This window comes from Otolemur garnettii, unplaced genomic scaffold (assembly GCF_000181295.1).
Source record: "Otolemur garnettii isolate 467f Iridium unplaced genomic scaffold, OtoGar3 scaffold00186, whole genome shotgun sequence".
NCBI lineage: Eukaryota > Metazoa > Chordata > Mammalia > Primates > Galagidae > Otolemur > Otolemur garnettii.
The window spans coordinates 652,792-675,638 of record NW_003852581.1 but is presented as its reverse complement, the minus strand read 5'-3'; the positions used below and the strand labels follow the sequence as shown (position 1 = coordinate 675,638).

At 37.0% G+C, this 22,847-nt stretch overlaps 1 protein-coding gene across 1 annotated transcript in view; it reads left to right on the top strand.

Moving 5' to 3' along the window:
- The window catches only part of HDX (highly divergent homeobox), a 253,695-nt gene that overhangs the window by 15,646 nt on the left and 215,202 nt on the right, over window positions 1–22,847 (top strand). Inside the window, exon 2 of the mRNA XM_003800844.1 lies at window positions 5,555–6,667. Coding sequence (XP_003800892.1) covers window positions 5,555–6,667 — 1,113 coding nt within the window. The remainder of the gene's footprint in view (window positions 1–5,554; window positions 6,668–22,847) is intronic.

Here is a 22,847-nt window from a genome sequence, read left to right as displayed (position 1 = left end):
GTCTTGTGGTTGAGTCTTTGGGGTTCTCTAGGAATAAGATCACATCATCAGCAAAGAGGGAGAGTTTGACCTCTACTATTCCCATTCTCTTGCATAATTGTATTGACTAGAAATTCCAACACTATGTTGAATAGTAATGGTGATAGAGGACAACCTTGTCTGGTTCCAGTTCTAAGTGGAAAAGCTTTCAGTTTAACTCCATTCAGTAAAATATTAGCTGTGGGTTTGTCATAGATGGTTTCAATCAGTTTAAGAAATGTGCTACCTATGCTTATACTCTTCAGGGTTCTAATTATAAAGGGATGCTGAATTTTATTGAATTATTTTTCTGCATCTATTGAGAGCATCTTATGCTCTTTGTCCTTGCTTCTGTTGATATGATGAATAATGTTTATGGACTTGTATGTATTAAACCAGCCTTGCATTCCTGGGATGAAACCTACTTGATCATAGTGGATGATTTTTAATGATAAAATGTAATCTATTGGCTAGGATTTTGTTGAGAAGTTTTACATCTATATTCATTAGTGAAATTGGTCTGAAGTTCTCTTTTTTAGTTGGATCTTTTCCTTGTTTGGGTGTCAGAATGATCTATGCTTTGTAGAACTTGTTGGAGAAGATTCCTTCCTCCTATATTTTTTGGAATAATTTCTTCAGCATGGTAATAAGCTCTTTTTTGAAGGTTTGATAGAATTCTGGTGTGAAGCCATTTGGAATCTCCCAACCATTTTTTGCTTGGGAGATTTTTATTGTTTCTTTGATCTCAGTGTTCAAAATTGGTCTGTTCAGGGGCTTTATTTCTTCCTGGCTAAGCCTAGGGAGAGGGTGTGATTTCAAATATTGATCCATTTCCTTCACATTGTCAAATTTCTGGGCATAGGGTTTCTTGTAGTATTCAGAGATAGTATCTTGTATCTCTGTGGCATCAGTTGTTATTTCCCTTTTATCATTTCTTATTGAGGTTCCTAAAGATTTTACTTTTTTATTTCTAGTTAGTCTGGCCATAGGTCTATCTATTTTATTCATTTTTTCAAAAAAACACTCCTTGTTTTCTTAATTTTCTGAATGATTCTTTTGTTTTCAATGTCATTAATCTCTGATTTAATTTTGGATATGTCTTTTCTTCTTCTGGGTTTAAGCTTAGACTGTTTTTCTTTTTTAAATTACATAAGATGGTTGGTGAGTTTGCTAATGTGCTCTCTTTCTTTTTTCAGATGTAGGCATCTAAAGTGACAAATTTTCCACTTAGGACTGCTTTTCCCATATTCCACAGGTTTTGGTAGCTTGTGTCTTCATTGTTATGCTGAAGATAGTTAACAATTTCCTCTTTTATTTCTTCCTGCACCCAACTGTCATTCAGCATAAGGTTGTTGAATTTCCATGCTTTTGTATGGAGCTGACCAATTTTGTTGAAGCTGAGTTCCACCTTTAATGCCTTGTGGTCTGAGAAGATACAAGGTAAAATTTCCATTCTTTTGAGGTTTGTTTTGTGTCCTATGATATGATCAATTTTGGAGAATGTTCCACGGGCCAATGACAAGAATGTATACTCTTTAGTTTTGGGATGGAGTGCTCTATATACATCTATCCAGCACAGTTTTTCTAGGATCTCATTTAAGTCCCTTATATCTTTGTTTAATTTCTATTTAGAGGATCTGTCCAGCTGTGTAAGAGGAGTGTTAAAGTCCCCTGTTATTATGGTATTATCAGGTATCGTGTTGCTCAGAATAATTAAAGTCTGTTTCAAGAATCTTGGAGCATTTAAGTTGGGTGCATAAACATTTGGAATTGAAATGCCTTCTGGTTGTATTTTTCTGTTGACCAATATTAAGTCCATCTTTGTCTTTTTGACTTTAATTACTTTAAATCCACTTGCATCTGAAAATAAGATTACAACCTCTCTTTTCTTCTGAATTCCATTTGCCTGAAAAAATGGTCTACTAACTCTTAACTCTGAGTTTCAATTTGTCTTTTGAAGCTCAGCGTGTTTCCTGCAGACAGCAAATGAATGGCTTATGGTTTTGATTGAGTCAGCCAATCTATGCCTCTTCAGTTGGGAATTCAAGCCATTAACATTTATTTAGATAATTGATAAGTGTGGTAATGCCTAGTCATCTTATTTTGTGAAAGTCCATTGCTTAGTTTTATATTTTACATCATTTTGGAAGCTAGGTTCTGTCCTTTAATTTCTGGGTACTTTGCTGGTGGTCCATTGTGATGATCAGTTTATAGAATAGTGGTGGTCCATTGTGATGATCAGTTTATAGAATAGGTTGAATTATTTCCTGTAGATCTGGTCTTATTGTGATCAATTTTCTGAATGTTTGCATATCAGTAAAAGATTTGATTTCTCTGTCAATTTCAAAGCTTACCATAGCAGCATACAGAATTTGGGGCTGGAAATTATTATTTTTATTATTACTATTATTTTAGAGACAGAGTCTCACTTTATCACCCTCAGTAGAGTGCCATGGCATCACACAGCTCACAGCAAACTCCAACTCCTAGGCTTAGGTGATTCTCTTCCCTCAGACTCCTGAGTAGCTGGGACTATAGGCACTCACCACAATGCCTGGCTATTTTACTTGTTGTTGCGGTTTGGCTGGGGCCAGGTTTGAACCTGCCATGCTCGGTACATGGGGCTGAAGCCCTACTCACAGAGCCACAGGTGCCACCCAGGGCTGGAAATTATTTTGTTCAAGTAGATTAAAGGTAGATGACCCTTGTCTTCTGGCTTAAAAAGTTTTATTGGAGAAGTCTGCAGTCACCTTGATGGATTTGCTCCTGTAGGACAATTGGCACTTCCTCCTGGCAGCTGGTTAAGTCTTTTCTTTTGTCTAGACTTTGGACAGTTTCATCACCATCTGTATTGGAGAAGCTCTATTTGAGCTAAGGTGAAAATGGGGTCTGATATCCCTCTGTTAGGAATGTGTCTGAATCTTTGCTTATATTTGGGAAATTTTCATTTATAATATTCTCTAGTATGGCTTGCTTTCCTCTGGGGCATTTTTCTTCCCCTTCTGGGATACCTATAACTCGTATGTTTGAATGCTTCATGAAGTCCCATAGTTCTGTCAGTGAACATTCTGCTTTCTCTCTTTTCTTTTCTGCCTCTTTAACTATCTGAGTTATCTCAATAGCTTTATTCTCTACCTCTGAGATTTTTTCTTCTGCATGGTCTAATCATTTGTTGATACTTTCTATTGCATCTTTAAGTTCCCTAATTGACTACTTCAATTCTTTCAGCTCTGCTATATCCTTTCTATATTCGTCATGCTGTTCATCTCTTATTTGATTCTGTTTCTGGATTTCCTTTTGGTTATTTTCCACTTTATCAGCAATTTCCTACATTATTTTCATCATCTGTGTTTTAAATTCCACTTCTGTCACTTCTAACATTTCTTTATATTTGGAATCCTCTCTAGTAGCTACCTCATGGTCCCTTGGTGGGTGGGGGTTACTCTGGCCTGGTTTTTCATGTTCCCAGGATTTTCTTGCTGATTCTTCCTCATGAGTGCTTTCTTTTATCTCTTTCTTTTCCCCAATTTTCCTTTCATTTCTTCTTGCTCTTAATTTACCATGCCTCTGGCCTACAATTTCAATGAGTCCTTTTTGTACAGGACTAAAAGAATGAGAAGAGTGAGGAGCATGAAGGAAAAAATGATTTTAAAAAAAGAAAAGAGAAATGAGAGGGGGTGAGTAAAAGGGAATATTGACAAAATGAAGAGAGGCACAGAAAGAAGGTGGAGTAATAAAGGTGTACTGTAGGGTACTTTGACCCACACCTTAAATACCTCCATCCTCTAAGGTTGTTGGATCGTGTGGTTCCCTTGAGGTTAGCAGCTCCTTGCCAACCTGAGTCAAAATAGTACGCTACCTCCACCAAATAGAGAGGAAAGACAAATATACTATAAATCAAACCAAAACAAACAGAAAACTTTACAGGATAAAATTGGGGGAGAAACCAAATAACAGGAGCAAAAGCACTAACAAAAATGAAATTCTTATTATTAAAGAAGGCAACAATGGAAAATCGTATTTAAACTAGAACAATGAAGAAAGGAAAATGTAGGGGGAAAATGTTGAAATAAAAAAATAATCAAAAACAAAGCAGTATATATATCTTGGTGAATATTGTCTGGGCAATGGGTGATCTTCTGGGGTATGAGATGCTAATCCCAATGCTGATATAGCTGTATGAAATAGAGACTGGAGGCCTCTGCTGACTTCTTTGCCCTCAAACCCCATAGGGTTGAGAGCCTGAATCTCTCCTCAGCCCACTTAAAAGACACTTTAAACCATTAGCCTTGGTTAAGCAGAAGGTTGAAAGCACTTGTCACTGGGATCTCAACTGAATTGGCTGCCTGATTATCCAGTGTGGCAAAATGGGCCTTACTCTATGCTCCTGAGGGCCAAGGCTGCAAGGAAGTCCTCCTACTGCCAAACACTGAAAGCTCCACTTTTTCCCGGCATCTCTGTCCTAGCCTTTGGTGCAGCTCACAGTCACCATATCACTCTCCCAATGTCTCCCAGCCCAGGCTTAACTGTGCAACACTGAGGGCAGAGCTTACAGGGCAGCTCTCCCACAATGGCTGCTCACAGCCTGCAGCCAAACAATGTTAACTCTGTTCTGGCCCAGCAGCTCATTTCTGGACCCTGGACAATGCTTAAAGTCATACACACTCTTGCCCAAGTTCTTCCAAGTTAGTTCGACCGAGTGCACAAGTCCAAAAAACAAAACAACCCGCAGGGAATTCCTTCCCTGTCTGTAATGTCACTGTGGTTGCAGTTACAGCTGCAGCAGCCTCAGACTGATTGCCATCACTTGCCAGTTCTCCATTGCTTTTGTCCTCCTCCTGGGGTCCAGAAGTCTCTCACTCTCTCCCTGTTTCCCCAAAGGGATGTTTCTGGGCACAGACTCCAAGGCAGAGATACCTGGAGTTTTCTCTCCCCAATCTCACCACTCCCAGTAGCAAAGAGGCTGTTAATCAGCCACCATCTTGTCCTTCCCTTCTGCAATATGATTTTTAATAATGAATATTTTATTAAGATATAATCATACAGTAGAAATCATGGAACCTGAATATTGCAAGTACATGTTTGTTTAACAGTGCTCTGAGCATTTTCTAATTTAGATACCCTACCTTTAGAATGCTTTCAGTTTCTCTCTATTATAAATAAATACATGATGAACATAATTGCATATAACTTTGTCCACATCTGGGATTATTTTTAGGATAAATTTCTCAAGATGATTTTATTAGCTTATAGGATATAAACATTTTTAGGCTTATTGAAACATTGATTGGATGTGTTTTGAGAAGAAGAGGAGTGGTAATATACTCTGCTGACAAAGTTCTAGATTTTTTTAAATATTAGTCCTTAATCATCTTTGATCCTATACTTTAGTTACTTTTCCTTTTATTGTGTCTTTTTCTTTTACCTTTGTTGAGGCACTGGTCTTACAACAAATGAGAATCTATCATGTGAAAATTTGTTTTTTCTTAACTTATTATTGAGATATTTTTTGTAATATCATTTTTTATCCTTCTAGACGTGGGTTGGCAATAAGAGAAGAAAAATGAGTAGCAAGAATTCTGAACCAGGAATGGCAACAGGAACTGCTTCCAATAACTCTTTGACAGCACCAGACATCACCATCAGAAATGTGGTTAATATTTCTCCACCCTCAAGCCAACAGTCTTCCTGGACATCTGCCAATAATGATGTCATTGTAACTGGTGTATACAGTCCAGCCAGTTCATCAAATAGGCAAGCGACAACCAAACATACAAATACACAAATTACAGAAGCATGTAAAATTCCTATTCAGAAAACAGCCAATAAAAATGACACTGAGTTTCAATTTCACATTCCTGTCCAAAGACAAGTAGCACATTGTAAAAATGCATCCTTGCTTCTAGGTGAAAAAACAATTATTTTGTCAAGACAGACAAGTGTGCTAAATGCTGGAAACTCCGTATTCAATCACACTAAGAAAAACTATGGAAGCTCTTTAGTGCAGGCTTCTGAAATGACAGTATCTCAAAAGCCATCTTTGTGCCACCGACCTTGCAAAATTGAACCAGTTGGGATTCAAAGATCATATAAGCCTGAATACGCAAGTTTGACATCACGTAATTTATATGGACAAAAGGCAACTATCAGAGACCCTTACTGCAGAACACAAAATTTAGAAATCCGTGAAGTGTTTTCTTTGGCAGTTAGTGATTGCCCCCAGAGAATTCTGGGAGGAAATGCCCCACAGAAGCCTATCTCAACAGAAGGAACTTGTTTTTCCATTGCAATGGAGACTGGTGATGCTGAGGATGAATATGCCAGAGAAGAAGAGTTGGCATTGATGGGAGCACAGATACCAAGCTACTCGAGATTTTATGAATATGGCAATTCCCTTCAAGCTGAGAACCAAAGTACAACTTTACCTGGGCCAGGAATAAATATGCCAAATTCACAAATGGTGAATGTTAGAGATTTATCAGACAGTGTACTTCATCAGAACAGAGACTACCATTTGACACCACGGACCTCATTACATACAGCATCAAGTACAATATACAGCAATACGAATCAATCACGGAGTAATTTTTCTTCACATTTTGCATCATCAAATCAATTGGGATTATCACAAAACCAAAATAATTACCAGGTAATGTATAAACTTATTTTATAAAATTTTTTATTTTAAAACTATTTTTTTTTTTTACCCAGTTGGGCTTGGGATCTGGATCACTTAACTCATATTTGAGATTTTTGGTTCAAATACTGGTTTGGGGTCAATTCATATCTCATGATTTCCTTGCCATGTTGATTTTTCCTTCACAGAATATTGTCCTTTTCTAACATGACAACTTTCTTCTGACATTTAAAATGATTTTGTTCAGGAAATGGTAGCTTATGGGAAACATAGCATTTCCCATTGATAAAATAGGATTAAATTGGCTAGGCTCATCCTCTTGAACATAGATTCATAGGTAGCTAGATTCATCTCTTGGTTCTCTATTCTGTTCCATACATCTACCTCTCTGTTTTTGTCCCGGTACCATGCTGTTTTGATCACTATCGATTTATAGTATAGTTTGAGGTCTGCTAGTGTGATTCCTCCTGCTTTGTTTTTATTTCTGAGTAATGTCTTGGCTATTTGAGTTTTTTTTTTTTCTGATTCCATATAAAATGAAGTATTATTTTTTGATATCTTTAAAGTATGACAGTGGATCTTTAATAGGGACTGCATTAAAATTATATATTGCTTTGGGTAGTATGGATATTTTAACAATGTTGATTCTTCCCAGCCATGAGCATGGTATGGTTTTCCTTTTGTGAACATTTTTTAGCTATTTCATTTCTTAGAGTTTCATAGTTCTCTTTATAGAGATCTTTCACGTCCTTTGTTAGGTAAACTCCCAAATATTTCACCTTCTTTGGCACTACTGTGAACGGAATAGAGTCCTTGATTGTTTTGTCAACTTGACTGTTGTTGGTATATATAAAGGCTGCAGGTTTATGAGTGTTGATTTTGTAACCTGAAATGCTGCTGCATTCCTTGATCACTTCTAAGAGTTTTGTAGTAGAATCCCTGATGTTTTCCAGGTATCATATCATCTGGGAAGAGTTAAAGTTCAATGTCTTCTGATCCTCTATTGATACCCTTGATCACCTTTTCTTACCTAAGTATGATGGCTAAAACTTCCATTGCAATGTTAAAGAGCAATGGAGACAATAGGCAACCTTGCCTGGTTCCTGAACTGAGTGGAAATTATTTCAATTTAAGTTGATTCAATACGATATTGGCTATGGGTTTGCTGTAGATGGCCTCTATAAATTTAAGAAATGTCCCTTCTATACCAATCTTCTTAAGTGTTCTGATCATGAAGGGATGCTAGATATTATCAAAAACTTTTTCTGCATCAATAGAGAGAATCATATGGTCTTTGTTTTTTAATTTGTTTACGTGGTGAATTACATTTATAGATTTACATTATGTTGAACCAGCCTTGAGATCCTGGGATAAAACCCACTTGGTCTTGGTCTATAATTTGTTTGATGTGTTGCTGGATTCTATTCATTAGGATCTTGTTGTATATTTTTACATCAATATTTATTGGTGATATTGCTCTATAATTTTCTTTCCTTGTTGGGTCTTTTCCTGGTTTGGGGATCAAGGTGATGTTTGCGTCATAAAATGTGTTGCATAGTATTCCTTCTTTTTCTCTATTTTGGAAAAGGTTAAGTAATATAGGTACTAGTTACTCATTAAAGGTATGGTAGAATTTTGACATGAAGCCATCTGGTCCTGGTCTTTTCTTTTTAGGGAGAATTAGTATAGTTGATGCTATTTCAGAACTTGATATAGGCCTGTTCAACATTTCCACTTTATTCTGACTAAGTCTTGGAAGGAGACGTGCTTCCAAGTGTTGGTCGATTTCCTTCAGATTTTCATACTTCTGAGAGTGAGGTTTCTTGTAATATTCATTACAGATTTTTTGAATTTCTAATAAGTCTGTTGTTATTTTTCTGATTATTAAAATTAGATATTTAACTCCTTTTTTCTTGGTTAGTTTGGCCAAAGGTTTACGTATTTTATTGACCTTTTTCAAAAAAACAACTTTTGATTTATTGATCTGTTGTATAATCCTTTTTTTTCAATTTTATTTAATTCTGCTCTAATTTTGGTTATTTCTTTTTTTCTGCTGCGTTTTGGATTGGAGTGTTCTTTCTTTTCCAGTTGCTTGAGATGTCCCATTAAGTTGTTAATTTCCTCTCTTTCTGTTCTCTTGAGGAAGGCTTGCAGTGCTATAAATTTCCCTCTTAGGATTGCCTTTGCAGTATCCCAGATGTTCTGACAACTCGTGTCTTCATTATCATTTTGTTCTAAAAATTTGGTAATTTCCTTCTTGATCTCGTCTCTGATCCACCTATAATTCAACATAAGGTTATTTAGATTCCATGTTTTTGAATGAGTTTCCAGATTCCTGTAGTTACTGAGTTCAACTTTTATTCCATGATGGTCGGAGAAAATGCATGGAATAATTTGTATTCTTTTAAATTTATTGAGGTTAGACTTTGATGTACGATGTGGTCAATTTTGGAGTATGTTCCATGGGCTGATGAGAAAAATGGTTTTGGTAGAATGAAATGTTCTGTTGATGTCCATTAAATCCAAATGCTGAATGGTTAAGTTTAAATCTGAAATTTGTTTGCTCAGCTTCTTATTGGAGGATCTGTCTAACACTGCCAAAGGAGTATTAAAATCTCTGAGCTTGGAGAAATCAAGTTGCTCATGCCTATTACAGCATGTCTTATAAATCGAGGTGCATTCTGGTTGAGTGCATATATATTGATACTTGAAATCTCATCATATTGAGTATTACCCATAACAAATATAAAGTGACCATCCTTATCCTTGCTTAGTTTTGTTGGTTTAAAGTCTATTGTATCTGTGAATAAAATTGCAACACCTGCTTTTTTCTGCTTTCAATTGGCCTGGAATATAGATGACCAACCCTTCACCCTGAGTATATATTTATCTTTTAAGGTAAAGTAGGATTCTTGTATGCTGCAGGTATCTGGTCTGAGTTTTTGTATCTGGTCAGCCAACCTGTGCCTCTTTAGAGGACAATTTAAGCCATTCACATTAACTCAGAATATTGATAAGTCTGGTGAAATTTTGGGTATCGAGTTTTTCAAAAGTCCAGTGGACATTTTTAATCCTTTTGCCACAGTGGAAGTTGGAATTTGATCAAAAGTTTCTGAGTGAGTTTACTTTTGTGGTGGAGGATTGCACTGGTCATTATTGAGGATAGGTCTGCGAATATCCTGAAGAGCTGGTTAGTTATGGCAACTTTCTTCAACATGTGAATGTCATTAAAGTATTTAATTTCTCCATCATAGATGAAACTCAGTTTAGCTTGATACAGGATCCTGGGTTGAACGTAATTTTGTTTTAGATCAAATGTCGATGACCACCCTCTTCTAGCCTGAAAGATTTCAGCAGAGAGATCTACAGTCATTCTAATATTCTTCCCCTTGTAGGTTATGATTTTCTTATGTCTAGCTCCTTTCAGAATTTTCTCTTTAACATTAAATTTAGTGAAGTTAATTATGATGGGCCTGGGGGATTTCTTGTTTGGGTTGAGTCTTGTGGGAGTTCTGAAACTATCTGCTATCTGAATTTCAGAATCTCATGGTATGTCTGGAAAGTTCTCTTTCATAATTTCATGAAGAAGAGCCTCTGTGTTTTGTGAAACATCTTTATTGCCTTTGGGGATTCTTATAAGGTGAATATTAGTTTTCTTCAAATTATTTCAGAGTTCTCTGAGAGAATGATCTGTTTTTGTTCTCCATTTCTCTTCATCTTTGAGCACTTGGGTGCGGTCAAAAGCTTTGTCTTCAGTGTCACAGAGATCCTTTCTTCTGCCTGCTCCATTCTGTTACCAAGGGATTCTACCATATTTTTCAGATCTTTGAGGGTTGCAAGCTCTTGCCTCAATGTGTCAAAATCTTTGGTCATTTCATCTTTGAAATTGTTGAATTCTTGAGATATCTTTTGAATAATTTCTTGAAATTCTAATTCCCTCCTTTCCTCCATTCTGTTGATCTTATTTGCTATCCAGATTCTGAACTTGATTTCTGACATCTCAGCCATCTGTTTATGGGTGGGATCTTCAGTTGAATCTGCCACATCCTTCCTTGGGGTGGTTGATCTACTCTGGTTATTCATGTTACCAGAGATTTTCCTCTGATTCTACCCCATTCTGGGTTTACAATGTGTGGCTAGGTAAGCAAATAAGGAGAAGTTGGATTGGGGGCTCAAAGAGTAGTAATTCACTAGCCCTTTGCCCAAAAGCTGGGATTGGTGTCTATACTTTTCCCCCAGATCTTTGCCCAGGACCTGTACAGTGCTACGGCCTGAGAAACTGGGGGCCTGCTTGGTGTGGTGGGACTAGGTGTGTCTGTCTTGTTTTTAGCTGGTCTCTGTTCTACCCTAGTAAGTCAGTTACTCTGGCTTGAATTCTCAGCTGTGGAGAAATACTAGCAATTAAGTTACCCCACCCCCTATAGACAACAATTGGTAAAGGTAAATCACACTTTCCCACAACCACACACCCAAGGTACCACTTTGGATAGTCCTTGGGTGATTAGCCCACTGCAAGAGGCCCAAATCAATTGTCCCAATCAGCACTGGTCTCAGGTGGGGGAGTTCAAAAGGTCTCTGACAAGTAGACAGCAGGGGTCTGCTGGTAGATCATGTATGACTCGCTCTGGTGCTCTGTGAGGTCAGAAATACCCACCAGCAAATAAATTAATCTGGGAAGGTTGATGCCTCCTTCCCCATCTTGCACCTTTGTCACACCCAATCACTGGTAACCCTACAGGTCTGTGACCTAGTTGTCCAATAAGTGAATGTGGAGGGCTTTATGTCTGCCAGAGTCAAAGTAAATTCAATGCCTCCTCCACTTGGTTACCATTCTTTGTCACCAGCCAGGATAGGAAGCTGAGGGAGAGGGAGCTGTCTGTCTCAGGCACTCAGTGGCAGCTAGAGAATGTTCCACCTGAAGTCCATCTAAACCTGAGGCTATCTAGACAGCAAAAGAGATTCTCCCTTTACTGCCTTTGTCACAGCTGTTCTGTAGCTCTGAAATCCATATAGGGCAAGGTCTGGTTCTCTCTGGCAGACCATGAAGTTGGGGAAGTGACTATCCAAAGTTAGACCCCAGCAGGGTCACTGTATTAATGCTAATGTTGGATAGGAGGTGTCTCCAGTTGGTTTCGTGCAGCTCAGCAGCTCTTGAGTCTCCACAGGTAGTCCAGAGACCCAAGCCTCCTCCTGCTGAAATGTGTTTCCTTGGAATTGTGGCTTTCCTCAGGATGGGAGATGTGCATTTATCTATCTCTTCTCTCACCTCAGCTCCCTTACTTCAGGAACATTGGGTTCTTTCTGGCCATTATCTCTCCCCCTGGACTGGAATTTTTGTTGAAAACTAGCTCCAGTCAGCCATCACCCCCCATTCCCCCATGTTCTTATTGAATGTGAAATTTGGAGGTGGAAAAAAATAGCCAGCCCAAGGATTTCACAAAGTACAAAACACATTGAAACCAAACAGACAAATAGACAAAAAATCTACCAGACACCCAGGCACACACAGATGCACATACAATCAGAAACAAGTAAACGAACAGACAGAAAAACCCCCAAACAACAATAATGATAGTAATTATACACTAGTAAAAAAAGAAAACAAAAGTAAAACAGTAAAAAAAAAAAAAAAAAACAAACCCACAACTCTAATCGTCTGATGTCAGCAACCATAAGGGAAGGAGAGGAAAAGAGACAAAAAAAAAAAGAAAAATAGTATTAATAATATAATAGTATTACTAGTATTAATAATATAATAATAAAAATAATTAAAAAATAAAATAGAAAAAAATTAACAATACCTCCTAGAAGAAAAGAAGATAAAGAAAAGAAGAAAAGAGGGCACCGCCAATAAAAATATTATTCATATATATTATATATACATATATATATATATATAAACATACAACTATAAAGATGATGTAGAGATCAACTTTAGCGAGAATATACGTTCTGGACTGCAGGTGGCACCATGAGTGGTTCCCAGGCTTATACCTATTTCTCAGTTTACACTTTTTTTTTTTTTTTTTTGATGGTTGCCTGCCTACCTGTTTGACGCTTAGACTCCATGGGAATGTTGGTGCTGCGGATTTCAAGAGGAATCTTGGCTGGTGGGTTGCACAAATTCTCCCTGCAACAGTTCCCATAAAGTGTAGGGTGTCCTGAACCCTTTTTAGGTGTAGGATGGCTGCCTACAGGTGAGATTCCACTCGCTGCACCTCGTCAGTCGGAAGAGGTGCTATGCATTGGCTGTTTCTGAATTTTCAAAATATGTCTGCTTCATGACTGGCTGCCTAGCCCCAGCTGTCCTGTTCCAGATCGGACCTTATCTGCCCTCCAAATTCGGTGCAGGAGTCCACTCTTCACCAGTTTTTCTACTCAACTCTTAGTTTCCCCTCAAACTGGAAATTGTAATCTTCCACAGGTAAGGGGCTGGTTGCCGTTGGCGCCCTCCACTTCAGCACCTGAGTGAAAAGACTTTTCCATTGGACTCTGTGGGGGAAGGGCTGGGTGCCTTGGTTTCAGTGCCAGGGTACTTAGACTTTTCAGTAATCTTTGTGGAGGAGGGGGTGGTTGCTGCTGGCGCCTGATGCTTTAGCATGGGGGCACAAAGAGTTTTCAATCAGACTCTGCAGCTCGGGGTCACATCCTGAATCCAGCAATCCACCAGATTACTGCACTCCCCAAACTGCCAGTCCACCTCCAATATTCCCTACCAGGAATGATCTAGCACACACAATCACACATGCTATTTTGGGATACTTGAGCTAAACTTGTATCCTGTCTGCCATTGCACTCTGCCTCCTAAATCCTTGCCCTTTTGTTAATTTCACTGATTTCAGAAAAATAAATAAATAAAATATTCACTAGGAGGTTTCACAAGTTCTCCTTGCAGACGTTCCCATGAAGTGCGGGGTATCCTGGAGCAGTTTTGGGTGCAGGATGGCTGCCTGCTGGGATTTAGATCCTCACACCTGGCCTGTGGGAAAAGTTGGCTATGACTGTCACCATTTCTATAATTACAAAGTGTGTCTGTTTCCTAAGCGGGATCCTTTCCCTTCAATTTTCTGTCTGGCTGCCTAGACCCCTGCTGTTCCAAATGGGGAGTCCAAATGGCTTCTCTTTCTGGTTGCCAAATTTCTTGGGAATCCAAACCTCACCAAACTCTCCACAAACACTCAAACTCCCCAGGAATTGAGAACTGTAGTATTCCATGGAGGAAGGGTTGGTTGGTGCTGCCTCAGGCTGCCACAGCCTGCGCCGCTTCAGCAGTGGCCTGAAATTTCTCTGCCAGACTCCTGGGTTCTGGGTTACAATTCCAGTTCATCAATCCACCACTTCGCTGCACACCCAGCCATGCCTATCTGTGCCGGCACTCCACACAGGGAATGATTCAGCCCCTTCCCTCTCACCTGAAATAGTGAGGAGATTTGATCTAAAGATCCATCCAATCTGCCATCTTGCTCTGCCTCCTCTAAAAATATATTTTTAGAGATTTTAATAGAAATTTAAGTTCTCAACCAATTTAAGGATCCATACCTTGTCAACTTCTGCCATCTTTTGAAGTGTTTCCCACTTCAAAATGAAAAATAATAATGTGGTACAGAAGATATCCCTCTGGCACATGGCCCTAACACAAGAGAGTTCCATCATCATCATTAGAAATCATTCCTCATTGAGAATTAATTAATTTTCTTGTGTTTGCTCTTTACTAAATATCATTTTTACTCAGCATTAAATATTTTGAATATTTTTGCATGACATTTGACAAGCTCCCACGACTCCAGTATCTGCAGCAGTGATTAACTCTATGAACCATGTGATAAGATGTACCCCCCAGGAGGCAGACTTGTGAAAAATCAGATCTCAGGGATGACCTTGAATGGAATATAAATAACTACAACATCACTAGTATTCCAATAATGAAATGTGAGACATAAATAGGTTGAGATCCTCCCCAATTTCTCAATTTTCATTAGCTTTCTCTTGTCCTTTTTTACCATTTAAGTGTTGTTCTTAACTAACAATGACATTTACCATTTGTTGAGGGCCTACCACATGCCTGGCACCATCAGTCACCTCATATTCCCCATCCCATTTAAAATACTCATAATGATTTGGATAAATAAGCATTTATCCATATTTTAATTGCTTGTCTAGGACCATATAGCCAGAGACTAATAGTATTCACCTCAGGAATTTATTATTCATCTATTTTTTTCTCCTTTACCTTACAGCAAAACTATTTCAACTATTTTCACATACTAAAAGGCTTGAGACTACAGAGTATAATTTTTAATTTTTCACAAACTCACCACTCCCTTAGGATAATTTAACGTATGAGTTCACCTTCCTGTAGTCACTATTTTCTGACAGAACTTTTGACAAAATTAATTTTTTTATATAAAGGAAACTTTTAATGCAATAAAATTTAGCAATTGTTTTATGTATAGTAATCTTATAAGAAAAACAATCTGATCTAACAACTTGGAGCATCAGCTTAGAGTCTGGACAGACCTTGATTCAAATCCAGGATCTACCACTTTCTACTTGTGTGACTTCAGGCAAGTTACTTCCCTTCTCTGTGCAATATCTTCTTCATTTGTATGATGTGGTTAGTAACACCTACTTCACAGGAATGTTGTGACATGAAATGACACAATCTATACAAGTTCTTTGTACCTTCCCTGGACATGAACTTTCTTATACATATGAGCTGTAAAATTAATGAAACTCTGCTAGTCCAGGTCTCATTTACATTGAATTTCAAGTAAAATATTACATATCCCTCAATTTTCACTGGGTAATTGAGGAAAAAATAGCATATTACCACCTGAGAAAAGATAGGAGGTCAGCTATCATCTTTTTTATATAAAAGCCCATGTATTCCTATTTATACAATATCAGACTTCCTCTAGCCAACTTGACTTGAAACAGTATGCAGAGTGTTTGCAGAATGTCCCTGGGACATTTCTTTGTCCCATCTTGCTTTTATTTAGTCAAGATTTGAGAAAACCAAGGCAGCCTGGGAAAGTGGAATCTATGGAGGTCAGCCTCCAAAGTTTTGATGAAGTGTTCCTCACACACACTGTTAGAACAAGACATAGAATAGAACCTATGGTCATCTTCACAGATTTCTCACTATGAAGATGAGAGCAGCCAAGGATGTCTCTTGGGTTTCTGACTCTCACACTGTAGGATAGGGATGTCTGCCTCTTTTCTCTGCTATACTAATTATCTACAAACTGAGATCCTATCTCTGGAGGATAATCTAGTTCCAATCTACTTAGGAGAATGAGTACTATTTGAGGAAATACCAGAAGATACTAAGAAGTTGAAATCAGCTTTGGTTTAAAGCCTCTTGAAAATACCATATTAATGTTTGAAGTGGTATTCAGGTAACTGGCAGAATGTGAATATACCAAGATATCATAGCCCAATTCCACTCAAAAATTCTCCAGGCTAACATCATCCATAGAGCCATATTATAGCCCTATTGGGCTACCTCCATACTTGCTGTTCAGACCACTTATTTATCATAAGAGTGATGTTGTGATTATTAATGCTCATCAATTATTTTGGAAGACATGTTATAAATATAGGATTCATTATCTCAATTATTATTATGGCTTGAAAATTAACTGCATTCCCATGTCTTATAAACTTAATAAAGTCTTAAAAAGGAATAGAAGTAGAGCACTAGAACTTCCTTTCTAAAGCTCTTTGTAAGTAAAGTATATTCCCATTAGTAAAAGTACTTTGGTAATATCTCCCAAATTTCTTCAGTACTTGTGGACTTCTGCTTTTAAAAACTCATGAAATTGACTTGGCGCCTGTGGCTCAAGTGGCTAAGGTGCCAGCCACATACACCTAAGATGATGGGTTCGAATCCAGCCCGGGCCAGCCGAACAACAATGATGGCTGCAACCAAAAAAATAGCCAGGCATTGTGACAGGTGCCTGTGGTCCCAGCTACTTGGGAGGCAGAGATAGGAGAGTCTCTTGAGCCCAGGTGTTGGAGGTTGCTGTGAGCTGTGATGCCATGGCACTCTACCCAGGGGGACAGCTTGAGGCTCTGTCTCAAAAAAAAAAAAAAAAAAAACTCATGAAATTTAATTTTTAAAGTTTCTATACCTTTAAACATCATGACAAATGATGTTTAAACCACCACAAATGTTACTTTTATTTGGGGAAAACGAGGGCCAAAATGACCTTGCAAAAATGACTGTCAGGAAAATAAGTTTTTAAAAGTTAATCTGTGTTGAATGGGTAGAGTTAGCAAAGAGCATTTTTAAACAATTTTTGTTGAGATATAAGTTACATAATATATAATTTACACATCACTGAAAGTGTACAATTCAGTGGTTTTTAATATATTCACAGACTTGTTCAGGTAGTACCACAATGTAATTGTAGGATATTTCATCATCTCAATAATGAGACACATAGCCATTAGTATGCCATATCCTCTAGCCCAGTACTACAAAACCACTCACTAATCTACTTTCAATCTCTATGGATTTATCTTTTCTGGATATACAATGGAATCATACAATGGGTGACTTTTAGGGACTAATTCTTCCATGCATGTTGTAGTATGTTATTAATGCTTAATATTAATAATAGTATGACTTCTGATACATGAATGTGGTATGTCTTTTAATTAATTAGACCTTTAATTTCTTTCAACAATGTTATCTACTTTTAAGTAGACAAGTCTTGCACTTCTTTTGTTAATATTTTCCTAACTACATTACTCTTTTTGTTGCTAATTTAAATGGAATTGCTTTCTTAATAAATTTTTGCTTATTTATTAATAGAGCAATATCACTCAATTGTAATGATGAATGCTTTGACCACTTCTATTTTTATATATCCAGGAAGCAGTCCAATTTTTATTTGTGCATTGGATTTTTGACTTATTGTATTTTGTTATAAGTACACTAAAGGTTTTTTTTGTTTGTTTGTTTTGTTTTGTTTGTTTGTATTTGCAGTTTTTGGCTAGGGCTTGGTTTGAATGTGCCACCTCTGGTATATGAGGCTGGTGCCCTACTCCTTTGAGCAATAGGCACTGCCCAGTACACTAAAGTTTTTTAAATCATTACACTGGATTTTGTGGAAACACCATTTGTCTTATTAGAAATATTGATTTAATACTTTCCTCAGAAGGTACAATGTGTGGGGTGGCTAATATTACCTTTATTTATTCAAACTTATTGAGATATAATTGATTAAAGTAAACATTGTGCATAAAACATACAGCATGATGATTTGATTACTCATATATGGTGAACTGATTATATAATCAAGTGAATTAACATGTCTATATCCTCATAGTTGTCTTTGTGTGTGTGTGTGTGGTGAGAACACTTGAGATCCACTCTCTTACCAAATTTCAAGCATGCAATACTTTATTATTATAGTGACCATGTTATACTTTAAGTCTTCAGAACCTATTTAGTTTACAACTGAAATTGTGCGCCCATTGACCAAAGTCTTTTTTTTCCCCTGTAACTCTGTCCTTAGTAAATACTGTTTCATTCTCAGTTACTATGAGTTTGATTTTATTCTTTCAGATTCCACATATGAGGTCATCATTATTTGTCTTTATGTGTACAGATTATTTTTCTTAGCATAGTGTTCACCTCCATTATACATGTTGTAACAAATGCAGCATCTCCTTATTTTTGAACCCTGAATAGTATTCCACAATATGTGTACATATATGTATATTCACATTAAACATATTGATATTAAGAAAATAATTGCATTTATAAAAATAGCATCAAAAAGAATAAAATGTTTAGGAATAAATTTAGGCAAGGATATAAAAGATCTGTACAATGAAAACTGTATGTCTTTTATGAAATAAATTTAGTAAAACATAAATAAATTAAGATACACCATCATCATAGATTAGAAAAATTAATGTTGTTAAAATATTACCCAGAGTGAGAAGCAGATTTGATGCAGTCCTTGTCAAAATTCCAATGTCATTTTTCACAGAAATAGAATAAAACCATTCTAAAATTTCTTGGACACACCAAAGATGTGAGTTTGTCACATGCCCTTTATTAAGTTAAGTTATGATTCTTTTCTACCTGGATTGTTGAGAGATTGTACCATGAAGGGATGTTGAATTAAATTATTTTTCTGAACTTACAGAGATAATCATAAAGTTTTTGTGTTTTTTTTTTTTATTAAATCATAGTTGTGTACATTAATGCATTTATACAGTACCAAGTGCTGGTTTCATAATACAATTTGAAATACATACAACAAACTCGTTAACATAGCCTTCACCACACATTTTTAATTACAGTGTTAAGATATTTTACTCTACACTTAGTAGATTTGACATGTACTCTTGTAAAATGCACCATAAACGTGGTCCCACCAATTACCCTCCCTTCAACAATCTCCTCCCTCCCCTCCCCCTCCTCTTCCTCCTTCATCTTGGGTTGTAGTTGGGTTATAGCTTTCATATGGAAGGGTGGGTGATTGTATATTGCTTTCATAGTAGGACTGAGTACATTGGATACTTATTTTTCCATTCTTGAGATACTTTACTGAGAAAAATATGTTCCAGCTCCATCCATGTAAATATAGAAGAGGTAAAATCACCATCATTTTAAAAGGCCAAATAATATTGCATGGTGTATATACCACAATTTATTAATCCATTCTTGGGTCGATGGGATGGGCACTTGGGCTTCTTCCATGACTTAGCAATAATGAATTGGGCTGCAATAAAGATTATGGTGCAAATATATTTGTTATAAAGTGATTTTTGTTCTTCTGGATATATACCTAGGAGAGGAATTGAAGGATCAAATGGCCGGTCTATTTTTAGATCCCTAAGTGAACTCCAAACATCTTTCCCAAAGGAATATATTAGTTTGAATTCCCACCAGCAGTGCAGAAGTGTTCCCTTTTCTCCACATCCATGCCAACATCTATGGTTTTGGGATTTTGTGATGTGGGCTAATCTTACTGGAGTTGGATGGTATCTCAAAGTGGTTTTCATTTGCATTTCTTTGATGATTAAGGATGATCAACATTTTTACATGTGTTTGTAGGCTGTGCACCTATCTTCTTCAGAGAAATTTCTCTTCAAGTCCCTTGTCCACCCTGAGATAGGATCACTTGTTCTCTTCTTGCTAATACATTTGAGTTCTCTATGGATTCTGCTTTTTCAACCCTTGTCAGAGACATAACCTGCAAATATCTTCTCCCATTCTGAGGGCTGTCTGCTTGCTTTATGTACTGTGTTCTTGGCTGTGGAGAAGCTTTTAGTTTCATCAGATCCCACTAATGTATTTTTGGTGTTGCTTTAATTGCCCAGGGGTCCTCCTCATAAAATATTCTCCCAGGCCAATTTCTTCAACTGTTTTCCCTGCACTTTCTTCTAGCACTTTTATAGTTTCATGTCTGAAGTTTAAATCTTTTATCCAGTGAGAGTCTTTGTTAACATTGAAAGGTATGTTAACATTGAAAGGTCCAGTTTCAGTCTTCTACAGGTAGCCAGCCAGTTCACACAACACCATTTGTTAAATAGGGTGTCTCTTCCCTACTGAATGTTTTTGATAGGCTTATCAAAGATCAAATGATGGTAAGTAGCTTGGTTCATCTCTTGGTTCTCTATTCTTTTCTATATATCCACCTCTATTTTTATGCCAGTATTATGCTGTTTTTATCACTATAGATTTGTAGTATATTCTGAAGTCTGGTAGCATGATTCTTCCTGATTTGTTTTTATTTTTGAGTAATGTCTTGGCTATTTTTTTTCTGATTCCATATACAACAAAGTATTACTTTTCCTCCCAGATCTTTAAAGTATGACAATGGTGCTTTAATAAGGATTGCACTAAATCTGTAGATTGCTTAGGTAATATGGGCATTTTAACAATGTTGATTCTTCCCAGAAATGAGGATGATATGTTCTTCCATTTGTTAACATCTTCAGCTATTTCTTTTTTTCAGAGTTTCATAGTTCTCTTTGTAGAGTTTTTTCACATCCTTTGTTAGGTAAATTCCCAAATATTTCATCTTCTTTGGCACTACTATAAAAGGAATAGAGTCCTTAACTTTTTTCTGTTTGACTTTTGTTGGTATATATAAAATCTACTGATTTGTGGGTATTGATGTTGTATCCTGAAATGCTGCTGTATTCCTTGTTCACATCTAAGAGTTTTCTGGTTGAATCCCTGGGGTTTTCTGGGTATAAATCATATCATCTGTGAATAGTGAAAATGTATATATGTCCTCTCACCCTATTTGGATATCCTTGATCACTTTCTTTTGCCTAATTACGATGGCTAAGACTTCCATTACAATGTTAAATATCAGTGGAGACAACGGGAAACCTTGGCTGGTTCCTGATCTGAGTGGAAATATTTTCAATTTTACTCCACTCAAAATGATATTGGCTGTGGGTTTTGTTGCATTAGGGTCTCACAGAATAGCAATAGTGCAGAGAGAGTAAGCACACTTATTGAAATTGTGTTTTAAATAAAGGTGACCATTTGCACGCTCAGGCAAAATGGTGACCTTTCTTTATGTACTGTTGATTTTGTAAATGTGCACTATACATCAATGACCTCATTAATATTCATTACAATCTCTCTGCACATGTGCACTGGACATCAATGACTTCCCTTTGCACATCACATCAAACACCAATGACTTCATTAATCCATTTAAACATCTTGTGACTACCTTGTGAGTAGCTCCTCCCTAGTAATCTGATAATCCACCCAACATACACCTTTTAGCATAATCCTTTCAACATAACCCAGTTTAACATAACTTAATGGAGAACATGTTGTTAGCCATTACTTCTTTGTTCTTATCTGATGAAGCCTGAGGCTATGGAGGAAAGAGAAAGTTTGAAAATCTGTCCTACTGACTTGACCATTTGGAGGCAGTTATTTTGATCTTTAAAACAAGGCATAAAGAAACTTCTAGGGCATATAGAATTTGTGTGCAAACCTCCGCTCCCATGTGGGCCTTAAGTCAGGGGGGCTTTACACCTGCAAACGACCAGGCCAACCTTAGGTCAGGAGGTTTTTAGGCCCGCAACCAATCTGGCCATATGGGATTCTGCCTCAGTTCCTCACAAGTGTGCCTGCACAAAGTCTTTTCCCTGCTCTGTCTCATAGAGCTTTTTTGGCCAGAGGTATATAGGCCTTTTGCCTATATTTCCCCCTTCTTTTTCTTATTGGCATTCATATCAGACATCATTAAAGCAAAAATGGCAGCATGTCTTTTGTTCTCCTTACTAGTTTGATTTAACTTCTTATACACGATATATTAAATTAAGCTAAAGATAAGTAACAAAGCAAAAGAACCAACAGTACTTCCAAGAAGCCTATTGATCTTGGGCATAGGATTCATTTGTTCTATTCCTTCTGCTAATCTCTTCAAGATCTCATCACTATTCACCTTTTCCAACTTATGTTGAAAAGTATAATATACCTCATTCCTTAAATTCACAATATCATTAGTTAAATTCTCATGGTTAAGCAAATATTTTCTTTCTCCCAGGGAAATGCTGTTTCGTTATATTTTACAGGGGTAATACAAAAAGTGGTAATATTCCAATCACATTTTAGTTTTGTCTGCCTTTTTAAACTAACCAATTCATCACCCATCATAAAAACTGTCTGTTCTAAATCAGAAATTTCATTAGACATTTTAGTATCTATTTGTTTTTGGGCAGTCCATAACTATTCTAAATTTCTATGCCAAGCAGTAAAAAAGTCTGTGTCCTTATATCTTGTGTCAAGGCAACTCCTGCTGTAGTAGCAATTGCAGTAACAGCAATGATCCCCCAAATGGTAGCAATCAACAGTCCAATAAAACCAATGACTTATTTCAGGATTCTCTTAGCCAACAGCTGCAATATTGATAGAGTCGGGGACTCTTGCCAGGGTCTCACCAAGTTCACCGGCCGCCACACTCCTATTCCAACTCTCAATAAATACAGTTGTTCCTTAGAGGGATCAAAACTCACAGATTGCTTAATACAGGTAAATCATTGACAAGCAGAACAAAATAATTCTCCTGTTCCTTGTTCCAATTTACATTTCCTTTAAGCTGCACAAAAGGTAATGGTAGGCAAGCCTGAATATATTGAGTATCTTTAACTTCAAAACTCATAACATACTGACTATTCCCAGGCTTGTGAGATA